This window comes from Falco biarmicus, chromosome 5 (genome assembly GCF_023638135.1).
Source record: "Falco biarmicus isolate bFalBia1 chromosome 5, bFalBia1.pri, whole genome shotgun sequence".
NCBI classification, from domain to species: Eukaryota; Metazoa; Chordata; class Aves; order Falconiformes; family Falconidae; genus Falco; species Falco biarmicus.
The window spans coordinates 90816246-90830154 of record NC_079292.1 but is presented as its reverse complement, the minus strand read 5'-3'; the positions used below and the strand labels follow the sequence as shown (position 1 = coordinate 90830154).

At 47.0% G+C, this 13909-nt stretch overlaps 1 protein-coding gene across 1 annotated transcript in view; it reads left to right on the top strand.

The window, feature by feature from the left end:
- Positions 1–5330, top strand: part of TBX15 (T-box transcription factor 15) — a 98250-nt gene extending 92920 nt beyond the window's left edge. The window contains exon 8 of the mRNA XM_056341926.1: positions 3062–5330. Coding sequence (XP_056197901.1) covers positions 3062–3846 — 785 coding nt within the window. The 3' untranslated portion in view covers positions 3847–5330. The remainder of the gene's footprint in view (positions 1–3061) is intronic.
- The last annotated feature ends 8579 nt before the right edge of the window (positions 5331–13909 follow it).

The window sequence follows — 13909 nt, the reverse complement described above, 5'->3', positions numbered from 1 at the left end:
ATTATTCTGTAAGTGATCAGGAACTTCAGGCTTCTGCTTTGTGCTCTGCTGCAGCAGGAGCGTGGTGTGTCCTGTGCTGCTGGGTGGCATCCAAAGCATTCTTGAAAGAGAGTCTTCAGGTCTGGCGTTTGCTCCCATTGATACATCTCTCACCTCCTTCTCATTGTAAAGTTACGGAGAAAAAGAAAAAAAATATATCTTTTTGACATTGTTTCCTAATGGCTGTGTTGTCACTTCAGGGTTTCTCTGTTGGCCTGGAAATAGGGATAATTCAGGGCAGAATCACTTCAGTCCCTCTTTAGGGGTAACCTGAAATGTGCAGTTCTCAGTTCTGGGACCATTAAGCAACCCTGACGATTGCTGATGGAGATCTCCACTCACCCTTACTGTGGTGCCAAAGCCTCAGTTACAGCTGTGGCTCGACCATAACTCCGTAGCAGATGTTTGAAGCCTAATGCTTAAGGTAACTGGTGCATGTGCTCTTCTCCTGCATAGTTTTTAAAGGTTAACTATGGGGTAAAGGAAGACTGAAATGAAGACATTGCAGTTAATCATTTATTCTACGTATTTTATTTCAAACAGATCATTAAATGCTCATACATATGTATTTTTACTTCTTCTCCAGACACTGTCAGCAAGTAAGTCACTGTCTGAAGTTTGTTCATGAAATATGTGGTGTAAAAAATGAAGTGTGGGATTACTGTGGGTTAAATACATCTCACTTCGTGCTGTATTTGTTTTGTGATTATGTGACCTCTGTATTTTGGGCTTTGATAGCTAAGTGATGATATATGAACTCAGCTGTCTGCCTGCCCTCGCTGTCGGAGGTTGCCCTCCCTAGTGCAGGGCTAACAGGGAAACGTGTGTCCGCAGTTGCGTACCACGGTTCAGTCTCACTTCTATCAGCAATTTCAACTAAAATGGACTTGGCAATGAAACTGCTTGTGTAGAGGCAGATGTTCCCTTCTGCTGAGCCTGCTGCAGCATTGACAGCCTGAACAGAGGGGCAGGGAGGCAGGCTGGAGGAGGTACCATCTTAATCTACTGCAGCAAAGTCAGCCAGAGAGTGGCTGTCAGAGACTTTAAATAAACTAGGGAAGTGTGTACCTTTTAAAATAAATGCTAAATCAGAAATTCACTCAAAAAGTCTTTGAACTCTGGAAATAAAATGCACTAGCAAGCTTGAGCATTTGAGTGTTGTCAAGAAGGGAATATAGACAGACCATGATGCCATTTGAAACTTCAAATTTTCCTGTTAATTTTAATGGAGATTTGACACAATGCTTCTTTTCTATGGTTCTGACTGCGATGGAAGGAGTCAGTGGCTTAGCAACAAGCATTCCTCCCCATGGCTGGTAATGGGAACGACTGCTTTGACTCAGCAACACAGAAACATGCATTTTCTTGAGACTGACTGGGTCAACGGCAGCCACTCCAGGCTGCGCTTACCCAGGGCTGTTTTTCTTCTTTTTTTTCCTGGCTCTCATATAAAAAATGTTTTTAAATAAAAAAAATCCCCGTCTCAGAGTTACATTTTCACTCTAATGCCCCATTCTGTTTCATCCTAGATTCTGTGTTAGAAAGAGTCAGATATAATCTCACTTGCATTATCACCATCAATCATATACTGACACAGAACCTGTCTTTCCAGGGCATCTTTTGACCATTAGCATCACCTGTTCTCTTTTTTCCAAGCAGCACTGCATCCCGTTTCTCCCCCACTGTGCAGCAGACCTAGGCTGGTCTCAAAATCCTGCTGGTTTTTTTTTTCTGTAAGGTGACACAAGAGAAAGCTGTCCCTTACTTTTGATCCTCAGTGTGCAATCTCTGCCTGAGTTAAATTTCAGCTCCCCACTCTAACATCCTCTTTTCCAGTCCCTTTGCCTCTCACCTGTCATCTTCTAGCTTGTCCAAAATGCTGCCTCATTGGTTGTCTTCCTTGCTCCTCTGGTTCTACTTATCCTTTCATCAAATTTATTCACAACACCTCTTTGCTCCTTTTCAAAGAGTCTTCAGTTGCCCAAATGCAGAAATAGAATCTCACGCAGACAGAATCATTCAAACGAGGAAAAAAAAAAGTTTCACACCAGCAAGCTGCAGTCCCTTGAGGACAGAACTGGTTTTCCTGTTTGCTCAAGGAAGCTTCCTCTAACTCAGAATCTTGCCTATAAGTAATCTCTTCTCAAGCTTAAAATTGTGCCATCAGCTGCTTCGTATTGCTTCCTTTCAGTTTGTTACTGTTCTTGGTAGTATTACACAGCACTGTTTTCCCAGGTCAGAACGTGTGAGCATCCCTGCTGCGCAAAATGATCAGGTCTATCATTCATAGCATCGATACTGCATAATACATTGAGACTACGTACATGCATATGTACCAATATTTTGTTAACACCAAGTGATCCAACATACGGAATTTCTTTTAAAGTCAAAGCACATGACTGAAAATCCTGCCACATCCCCTTTCTCCAGCCTGTGGAACTGTGTCCCTTCATTTTAGCGTTACTTCTGGCTTAAATCAGTATTGCTGCACCATGAGCCATCCCAAAAACTGTTGCACAGTGCAGAAGTCCAACATGCTTTCAGCCACCTCCTGCCACAAGGAGCGGGTGATAAAGCATGTTTGTGGTGAGCCCGTGCAGCTCATTGACTGGTGGTCTTCCTGCAGACCAGGAGAGAGGAGAAAAGACTTTTTTTTCCTCCCCAAAAAAGGACCAGATAAACTTGCCTGGAAATGCCAGATCTCTTGACTGGTGGAGCGGTGCTTCCTCACAGCTTTTTCCACTGCCTTGGGTTGCTCCGTGGCAGGCTTGATTCCATTTCCTCTTTTAAAAGGGAAGAAAACCTCCATCAAAAATACAAAGTCATAACAAAAAGGCAACAGGAAAGACCAAGGGATGCTATTAATAAAGTGAGGGCCCTTGCCAAGAAAGGCTGAGTTCTCCAGCGGCCATTTTACCACCCTTGTTTCTTTATTAAATTAAGCTGTTTTTTAATGAGACTGTCTCGTATTGCAGATGTGGTCCCAGGTGCTGAACATCCTCCCATCTGTTTTGTTTTGCAGGAGGCAGCACAGGCACCTCCCCGACCACCTCCAGCACGGGGACCCCGTCGCCCTCTGCTTCCTCTCACCTTCTCTCTCCATCCTGCTCCCCTCCAGCCTTTCATCTGGCCCCCAACACTTTCAACGTTGGCTGCCGGGAGAGTCAGCTTTGCAACCTCAACCTGTCCGATTATCCCCCGTGCGCCAGAAGCAACATGGCCGCATTGCAGAGCTACCCGGGGCTGAGTGATGGTGGCTACAACCGGCTGCAGAGCGGCACCGCCTCTGCCTCGCAGCCCTCCGAAACCTTCATGCCTCAGAGGACTCCATCCTTGATCTCAGGAATGCCGACTCCTTCCTCCCTGCCCAGCAACAGCAAGATGGAAGCGTACAGCGGCCAGCTGGGATCCTTCCCCAGCTCCCAGTTTCAGTATGTCATGCAAGCAGGCAACCCTGCCTCCACCTCCTCTTCTTCACACATGTTCGGTGGCGGCCACATGCAGCAGAGCTCCTACAACGCCTTCTCCCTGCACAATCCCTACAACCTCTATGGATACAATTTCCCTGCTTCCCCCAGGCTGGCAGCAAGCCCGGAGAAACTCACCACCTCCCAAAGCACTTTACTCTGCTCTTCACCATCCAGCGGGGCCTTCGGAGAGAGGCAATACCTTTCCACAGGGATGGATCATGGGATGCACATGATCAGCCCTCCTTCCAGCAACCAGCAGACGGCCAACGCCTGTGACAACAGACAGTACGGTGCGGTTCAGGGCTCCTCCTCACAGATGTCTGTGCACATGGTCTAACAAGCCATGCCTCTCCTTGGCATCGAAGGCAGCTGGACCTTCGTCGTTTCCAGGGGTAAACCCATCCCAGTACCTTTTTGCCTTCAAACTTATAGTGGAACTAGTATTGTAATGATAAATAAGAACACGAGCCATCTAGATATGTGCCACAGAATCTTGTGGGAAGCCTCAACTGACAGCCATCGCAGCTGCTTGTAGCCCAGGGTCTCCAGACCTGGCATGGAGCGTCTGCTCTTTCTGGACATTTGCAGAGAGAAGGGCATGACTTTAACGAGAAGCAGCTGAATAGACCATTTATGCATTAACTCCCAGCTAGCGTGAGCGCTCAGTGTGGAGGGAGCCGTGCCCCTGTGCTGTCGTCTCCGGGTGCTGAAGAAAGGCAGCCTCCTGGGGCTTTGCCCTCTGAAGCTGCGCTGCCTGTAGCTTTAAAGACCTCCCCCTTCCCAGACCGTTCCTTGTTGCTGGAGCACCTCAGCCTGTTTCTGAAGCCAGCGGTGGCCCATGGGTCCTTCTCCCACCGTAGCACAGGAACGGCACTGCTGGGCTGGAGCCTCCTCCCAAAGAGGTTTGTGCATTTTCGTGCCAGCGGTTTCTTTGCGAGGGCTGAGCTTCCCAGCCAGGTGGAGATGGGAGAGAGAGAGAAGAGGGAGAAGAGTTTGAACCCACAAGTGAGCCTCAGACATAAGCAGGGACTGATCTTCGGGAAGATGCATGGAGGAGAGGGGGGCTCAGCTCCTGGTGGCGTGACCTGAAGTGACGCACCCAAACCAAAGGGGTGACAGCCTTTGTGGGCATGTGTTTCCCACAGCACTCAACCCAACGGGAGGAAACTGTCCAGACTGAGCTCACAGGGAAGAGCGATGAGAAAGGACAGCACTGCTCTGCAGAAGCGCAGCCGGCCTCCCTCACCCTGCATGCAAGAGTTGCCATAGAAAACCATTAGCATTTCAGTATCCCTGAGGTCGAGTACTCGCCAGCCTCCCGCCTGCTATGTGGTCTCTGTGTAACCAAAGAGATCATTGCCTTTTGACATCTTTCTTTTCTGTTTTTTTTTGTCTTTTTTTTTTTTTTTTTTCTTCAAATCCTTTAAAAATAAGAAAACAATTGTAGCTTGGTGCAAGCTATGCATTTAAGTTGTGTGAAAATGCAAATACCAAGTAACAGAATACAGATATTATTGAGATTTGTTGTGAGGTGTTGTAGATAAATGTATTTATATGCCTAGTGGGGGATTCAATATTATGAATATAAAAGAGGGCAATAAAAATGGTATGTAAAATATGTATGAAGAAAAAGGTGTATAAAGATTTGCCCTATGCACGGAACTCTGTTTCTAAGTGCCAAGCACAGAATGCGCTAAATAAATCTTTGCAATTGTTCCCTCTGTGTTTTTCTCTGTCTGCGAGGCTTCCTCAGTGCTCTTCTAGGGACAGACACTTTCAAAATACTGTCACGCGTGTTTGCACAACAGAGGAACTGATGGCACAGCGCTAGATTGTGAACCCCAGGCAATATTACAATAAAAATAAAAAATTCTGTCTTCTCAAGAAATTTTAAAAATGGAGTTCTTGGCATCTGTAAGGTGCCTGCCCTCACCGGAGGTGTGTTTAATGGACAGCTAGAGATGTTATCCTTATTGTTAAAGTCTAATAAAAAACCTCTTCAGAATACTTTTTTGCAGCCCGTATAGAAAATAATACTTACAAATAACGGCGTGATTTGTTTCTCATGTTTCAGTGTCATTTGCGGGGATGTGTCAGGTTTTCATTTGCACTGCATTTCCAGCAAGAGACTGAGCCACCAGCACCACAGCAGTGGGGGGCTGAGGGCGCCTCCAGCCCGGCTCCCAGTTATGGCTGCAGTGTTTACAGTTTCCCTTGGATCAAGACACTTTTCTTTTTTCTTCTTCTTTTTTTTTTTTTTTTTTCTTTTTTTCCCTTGAATTGAAAAAGCACCAGGAAGGTAGAAAGACCTTGAAAGAGAAATTCTGCGAGCATTTCTTATTTTTTGTTTTGACAGGGGAAGTTAAATATGCCAGTAGCATTCCCAGTTCTGTGCCCAGTCTGTGCGACTGCATTCTGGCTTTTACTGGTGTCTGCCGGCGGATGCTCTGGGAAGATGGGAGAGACTATGGGTGGGAGAGAACCTGTCCCTCCCCTTGTCTTCTTTTTACCCCTAGTAATTAATTTTTGGTTTAATCTTGAAAGAGGGAGTGGCTTAGTCTTGAAACTTTAGCTTTTCTAGTCCTTTCAGAATCTTTCAGAAAGACTCTTCAGTCCGCGCTTTGAGGTTTGCTGCGCTTTGGGGTTTGACTCTATCCCGCGGCAACGATCCCCACAGGTTCAGGTGTGGTGGGTGAACCAGGGCTTCCTCCTGCCGGCTCTTTGCATTAGTTGCTCTTTATTTATTCCATTTAATTCTTTGTGAGTGAGCTTGTGAGAATGTGATTCAACAAAATCAAAATTGCTCTCAGTATCAAAATACACGTTCCTAACCTCAATTAAACCAAAAAATTAATGTGGTCAAAATTTATCACTGGAAGCAGCTGCTGAAGAAAGCAAAAGGCAGATGTGGGTTACAACCTGCCATATCAGTGTGGAGAGCTGGAACCCCAGCTTCCATGCATTTTAGTAGCAATTTGTGGGGAAGAGCTCTGAAGTTGTCACCCAGACGTTTCAGCAATGGGATCCTTCAGGTTACTGAGCACCCTGTCCCTGATCCAACCCCGCGCCTCAGCATGCTGAGATAAGGTTACTCCATCCAATTGGTATGAGAGTTATGGATCTTTGGGTAAGCATTTATTGACCATATTTATAGATAGATTTATTTAGCTCTTATGTGGCATATATATATATATATATATAAAATGAGAGATCTTAATTTAGCTAGATAGGTATTCCTTCATCTTAGCATACATTTAAGTGTTCTGTTGATTCAGCATCAGAATATTCAGCATCAAGACAGGAAAAAACCTGAGAGTGGCTTCCCTGTCCCAAGATGTGAAGTTGTAAGCACACAAATATGACTTGGAGTGACTTACACATGAGGATTAAAATCAAGCAAACAGTGAAACGGGGTAAAAAATAGCAACCTTCTTCTTGGGCTGTCAGTCTGCAAAGCAAAATTAGAGCAGTATTTGGAAGGTATTATCAAAAATAACAGACTAAAACATGTCAAAATTATTTAAAATAGATTTGTTAATGTTCAGTTAGGCGCACAGGTGAAATCCTCCCAGGATAAGTTCCCCCCGAGCAGACAACCTGCTTAAAGCCTTGAAAGCCCCCCAGAAACACAAGGGCAGCACTTGAATTTGAAGCGGACCCGGTATGACAGAGGTGCTGTGTACAGCAGTGGCTCTTCTTCCCTGGCCACTCCCGTAGGGACACAAGGCTCTGAGCCCTTTGCCACTTACGCGTCCCAGCGAAGGGGTGATGGCGCTGGGCAGTGGGAAGATGCACCGGGGCTGGTCGGGGAGATCCACCTGGGAGCAGCTCACCCGGGGGGCAGCCCTGGTTGCAGCACACACAGCAGCCACCCCTGGAAGGCTCCTTTTCCTTGGGTCACTGCCCTAACCACAGGGCTGGAGAGCCCTGGCATGGCTGTGCTCTCATCCAGGAGCCCGTTGATGGCTCATTTGCCAAACGTGCGTGCGTGGGGGGCAGAGGGCCAGTTGCATGGTTCCTCTCCCCTTCCTTCCGTCCCTGCCTGGCCACGAACATTCGAACCCCTTGGCCGGCTTAAGGCAGCGTTGATAGCGTGCTCACAGTCGCAAAGACGTACGTTTGCCCATGTTTCTTTAGAAGAGATGCGGAGGGCTCTTACTACTCATTTTCCCAGTGCAGGGAAGGTGACTGTGTGACATCTCCTCATTCAAAGAAACCACACAAGGAGCAGGTATCCTGCGTGCACACTCCCCCACCCCCCATTTCAGCTGGCCATTTGACACCAGAGGATCTACCACAAGCTGCAGAAACCAGGGGGTCTTTACTCCACCACCCCTGGGCTGAGCTGTTTGCTCTTAGCCCATGCAGACTTCTGGCTTCCAGCCCAGGAGAGGAGAAGGCTCTGTGTCACCCAGTTTAGATGCTGCGAGTGTAAAAGGTGAAACATCCTGCACCTCTTTGAAGTACCCTTTTTTAAAAGCCCAATCTAAATGCCAGGAAGGGTAGTGGGAATCTCAGTGATGGGAGATCCCTCACAGAACCACAGAATCCACATGCAAACCTGGCAACTTGTTACACAAATGGAAAGGATGGGGCAGAAATAATTGGAGCAGGTTTGTCAGCTCCGCAAAGTTTATTTAGCTTCATTCTTTAACGCACTGACAGGCACAGGACATAAATATTACCGTGACCACAGTCAGTGTGGCTCAGCAATACCAGGACATTGCACTCCAGTGCGACATTGCGTTCTTGGAGGGAATGTCAGCGCTATGTGCTAAAGCAAAATGCTCGGGGCACAAACAGAAATACAAACTAAGGTACACAATCTGTGACATTATGTCAAATATACTACAGAAAAAATCACTAGCAGAGGATCTGCCAGTGTGGCTGATGTGCTGCATACTGGGTGAAACTCTACTGATGTAGGTGAAGGCTGACAGAGAGTCATTTACCATTACACAAACAAACAAAAAATTCAGATTATTTTTTTTCCCCCCAACACAGCTAGGCGCAGTGACCCAAAGCACACATCCCACGTTAGGCTAGCACTAGCAGATGGGTTTTGCTGGCTGTTGCTCATCTGGCATCGTTCTAAACCCAACAACGACAACATGAAGGTGCACCCAAGGTCTGGGCAGAGGGATGCCCGAGCGTGCCGCATCTGTGCTGCAGATGAACCAGGAGCGCAGCTATAAGAGCAGTGAGAGAACATTGTGAGCAGAGTGCTAGTGTGGCCAGGGCATCATTTGCCATAAATAAGTTCCTGTCCGAGGAACATCTGACTCCTTCAGCACTTTTTCTTCTTTAAAGCAGCAGCCTGCAGGACCAGGCGTTTTGGCCCGGTCTGCCACCCGGCGCCCCGAGCCTGCTGATGGCACCGCTCTGAGCGCTCGTCCGTTGGGCTGCGGGGAGGGGGTTGTGTGGCTGCTGCCCCATGAACTGACAGCTGGAAAAGCGGCTCACTCCTCACCATTTTCTGACTGCTCCTTCTAATTTGCCTCTCATTGCTATCTAGGAAACCGTACCGCACACAGCTAAGGTCCCTGGAACTCTCTCGGGGGTTGTTTTTCTGTGTTTTTAAGTGTTGCTTATCACCCCAGTAGAGTAACCTGGCTGCACATGGCAGGCGCAGTGCACGGAGCACACCTCTTTAAAGATCAGCTCCTTTCTACAATAAAAATCTCCGAGAATTCCAGCCTGGCTGAATGGGGGCCAAGGCTGGGGAAGCGCAGCGTGGCCGTGTGCCATGGTGGTGCTCAGCCCGGCGACAAATGCGGCTTCTGTGCTGGAGGTGGGTGGCATGGGCTGGTTGGGGAGGGGTAATAAACCTCCACGGGAGGGTTAATTGCGCAGTTGTCTTGTCTCCGGAGCACTGAGCTCGTCTAGTTTTCTGACTCAATGTGCAACTCATCACATGCTGAGGGGGGGCAAGGATTAGGAGCCTGTCTAATTTTACACTGATTGAAGTTTCTACAGATGCTGTTCTTATTCCAGTAATGTTCTAAATTTGCTGAGCACTTTGGAAGCCCTGACATTCAGCTGGATAATGCCCTTTACTGAGATAGGGTGACTTCTGTGGGCTCCTCTTGGAGAGTTTCACAAGCAGCCCTATGCTCTCTGCCTCCCCTTGAGCATCCAGCACCGCACACACCTCAGGACACTATTTTCCAGCCGACTGGATGCAGCAGTAGTGCAGGGACACAAAGCTGGCCCGAGCAGGGAGCACCAGCCCTTCTCTGAGGGTGACGGGAGCGTGGTGCTGGTTTGGCCAAAGCGACAGGCTGCCCCGAGCCATTTTCAGCAGAAGTGCCTGTGCCTGGAAAGGGCTTTTCCCTCCAGACTACAACAAGGCAGCCCTGGGGACAGGCTGCAGCGCCCACCGCCTGCCCGGTGCTGCCTCTGTAAGGATCAGGGGTGGTGGGAGGGTGCCATGGCCTTGAGGTCCTATCCTACCCGAGCTGGTTTATAGCATTTCCCTTAATGTGCAGTCAGTTAATTGCACATTAACACAGTTGCATTTTAAGCTGGTGTAACTGGACCAGAAACTGGTGCAGAGGAAAACTGCAGTCAGTTTGTTATATTAGATAGATAACGCAGTCCAGTGATTGGACACACGATGTAATTATCTGCATCTGCCTCCCCCAGCAGACAGAACAAGTTGCAGTGCAATTAGCCCTGCATAAACTGCAGTGCAGCCTGCCAGTGACCCACACCAGTGCCAGTGCTGTTCTCCGTGGTTTGTACTATGTTGCTATGCAAAGGACTGTGTACAGAAATAGTAAGATTAGTTAGAAAGGAGTATGAACACAGATGTGTGTGTAAAAGCACTAGAGAAACAGGAGAACAAGGTTTTAAAGGATGGCCTGTACTGAGAGCCAGGGATATGATCAATAGCAGTGAAACTAGTAAACCCCGAGGAAGGTGTTGCTTTCACCAAAATCACAGCACGGGTGACCCAGCAGCAGAAAACTGGCAACCCAGTAACAGGGGAACGGCAGCCAGGCTACAGCACACCGTGTGCGCCATTTCTCTTCTGTAACACCAATGAGAAGCCAAGCTTCACTAAGAAGCTTCCCAAAAATGAGGGAGAAAACGTGCAGCAATGTCACCCGAGATTTACAATGGGTAATTAGCCAAGATTCCAAGGTGAAAGCTCCATACCTGTGAGTCCTCAAACATATAAAAGACCTGTCAAGAAGCCAATGCATTGTCATCAGTGAAAAGAAAGCCATAAGATGAAGGTTCAATGGCAGTCGCCCCTTGCATGCAAGATATTGTGCCCAGAATACATGGACACATACATTTTGGAGCTTGTGAGTCCCATGTGTGTGTTGGCAGTCTCATGTTTTTTAGAAAACAAAATAAAAATCGCTTCCATGTCTATACAGTCTTGCACTCTTTTTATGTGAGTTGCTACAGCTATAGTACTACCCATAAAATCCTCCAACCCCTAACTGTGAACGTTACAAAGTCGAGTTTTACAGACGATCAGAGGAAACCAACACAAAAATTTAGTGAAATGAGGGAAAAGAAGTAAAAAGGAATACATTATTATGTAAAAAGAGGTGGAGGTAGCCTGAAGAAACCTACGTAAGAATGAAAAATGATGCGCACAAATCTAAAATAAGAAAGAACTGGCCATACACACGTAGCAAAAAAGACAACAGAGAGTCTGGAAAGAAGTTCTGCAAATAGCTCGGGTACTTTTGGATAACGAGTAATAAACCGCCTTCCTTCCTGAATGGAGAATTTGAACTTGTCCAAAGGAGCTTGCGATGCTTTAGCTTCTGATCCCAAAGGCAAAAATTGTTTCAACAAAAAAAATCAGCCTTTGAAAGGAAACATATTCACTCCTTAAACATAAAATGTGCTGTATTAAATTTGTGGCTTACATTGTATACACTATTGTATAGCCTGTTTGTAGCTACTAAATGTATCAAGCAACTAGTCACTAAACATTCACGATTAAAAGCACATAGAATTGGTTCTGTTGTCTATACACAAACATGAGTGGGTTTATGCTATGCCTAATTGTTCATTCTTTATTTAGGGTGACACAAACACCACAAAGTGTTAGGAGTTCTCCCTCAGCTGCCTGTCCCTGTAACTTGGGAAGCATTTCCCATCACTGCCATGACCTGGGAAGGAGTCTGATTCAAAGAACTTTGGGAGTTAAAAACCTGTTTAATAGTGAGTCTTGATTTATACTTGGTTCCTGTTGAGAAATAAAGACCCTGGCTCCTGTCTCAGCTCTACTCATGCACAAATCCAAATTGAGTAATGAAATAATTCTGGGGTCTGTGTTTTCCACCACACAGGAGGTGGTGGGGAGGTTCTGTAATGACACAGGAGCAACGCAAGGCTGGAAGCATCTGCCCGACGTGACCGTAGCTTGGGCAGACAGTAAGGCTTATCAACAGTACAGGGTGAGAGGGGGAGCAAAGCTCAGCTCCATATGGCCTTAGTTCTTTGCCTTCTGCTTTCTAATATCCCCATCACATTGAGCTTGTGAGCGCACGAGCGTGCCGTGACACCTGATGTGGAGGGATCTGCCAAGGCCCGTCTCTTTCAGGTCTAAGCGGTGTATTGGCACCAATGAATGGCATCTACAAAACGCAGCCCCAGCCATACACAAACCCTGTGACCTACGTTCAGGGCAGCTTGACACCCCTCGACACTGACTTTCAGTGGTGATTTACTTTTCATCATAAACAACAAGCAGTGAAGAGAAGATGCAGGGAGAGAGGGAATTCAAGGTGAATAACAATTGTTATTCGAGGGAATAACAAGTGGTTGAGGAGCTGAGTTGAGCTGTGGAGCAGTCACAGCTCTGACACCTGGGCAAGCGCTGCAGGAGCAGCCCTGGGTGGGCTGTGGACTAGGTGCCCGGTGCTAACGCAGTTTTCCATTTCTAAGTCCAACAGTTCCACAGAGCAGTCCTTCTTCCAACAGAAGGAACAACATACAGCATCCATGAGCTGCCCCTACAAGGCAAGCGGGGAGTTTTCACAGTTTCAATTGAGCTTGAATCCAAACCTAAAAAATTCTCTATGTTCATCCATCCATAATATCTATGTTTTTTTCTCCCTTCAGCTGTTGCCACAATTGTGCCACTGGGGGGTTCTTTAATTCAGTTCTCCACTACTTTTATCCACGTTTCCCAGAATGTTAACAGCTGCAATATAGTGAGATTATTTATGATTTCTAAATATCATCTTCTAATGTATCTCCCAGGCCAGCAAAGCGGCAGCCCAGCAGATCTCACTGAACCAGAGCTGCCTCTAACAATCCCAAAGTGTCCAGCCATCCATTTCCATTTCCCGGCCTCATTGGCTTCTCACTGCACTTTTTCAGATTTCCTTCTGGAACTTTTTTCTTATCTTTTTTTTTTTTTTCTTCACAGCAACAACGTAAAGAAAAATGTTATTGGCTGCTGGTGTTCAGTCCCTGAAGAGGCGTCGCAGCTGGACTCTCTCTTCTAAGGGCTCTTTTGGTGGTGTACAGGTGAAAGAACACAAGCTCTGCCCTCAGACACAGGTACAGTGTCCCCTGGCCCAGCAACCCCAAAAGAGACTCTGCAGTGGCATGGACGGGTGTGCTCTGACTACCTTCTGCTCTGCTCTCTGCCACCAGCATTTCTTCCCTCCCTGCATTTTTCTCACCCACTTCCAGCCTTGCTCTTTCAGACTGGTACGTATTTTAGGGGGAACACGTTTCTAATGCTGCAGGTGAAGGCTAATCTCCTTCAGCATGGGAGTGAGTTGACTGCTCTTCAGCAAGCTTGTTGGGCTTTTATGTCTAAATAAAGACTTTCATACAGCAACAAAACATAATTTCAGATTTTCCATTAAATTATGTTTTATGTTCATTAATTTTCAAGAGAGCTTTCACTGCTTTATGTAGCCAGAAAAATACCTACAAACTCCTCTTTGGGACAGTACTTGCTGATTTATCCTCTGCTTTCCATAGCCAAGGCAGTTAGAGAGCAGCTACATGCCTCCCTTGCTGGTCAGGGCAACGTAAATCCATTTTACAGAGTAAACGGAACCAAAGCCTTGCCCTTGGCACTGCGTACCCCAGCCACACTCTGCTCCATTTGTTGCCAAGCTGCAGCCACTGGTAGAAGTGATGGTGAAGTCCCCATATTTGCAATTTGGTGCCGTGTTAAAGGTAACGTCGCTTGGTCTATGCATTCCAAATTTAAGTCAGATAGGAGGAGGAGCACGCTGTGCGCCGACAGGTGCCACCAAGCACAGGGAGTCTGAGCAATATCCCATCACTGTAGTGACACCACCCAGACACGCAGGCTTAGTGAGACCGAGCTCAGTATTTTATCACCAACCCATGGCAAGGCGGTGGTGAGATTTTCCAGCTAAGGCTGCACAGGCTGTGGGTCACAA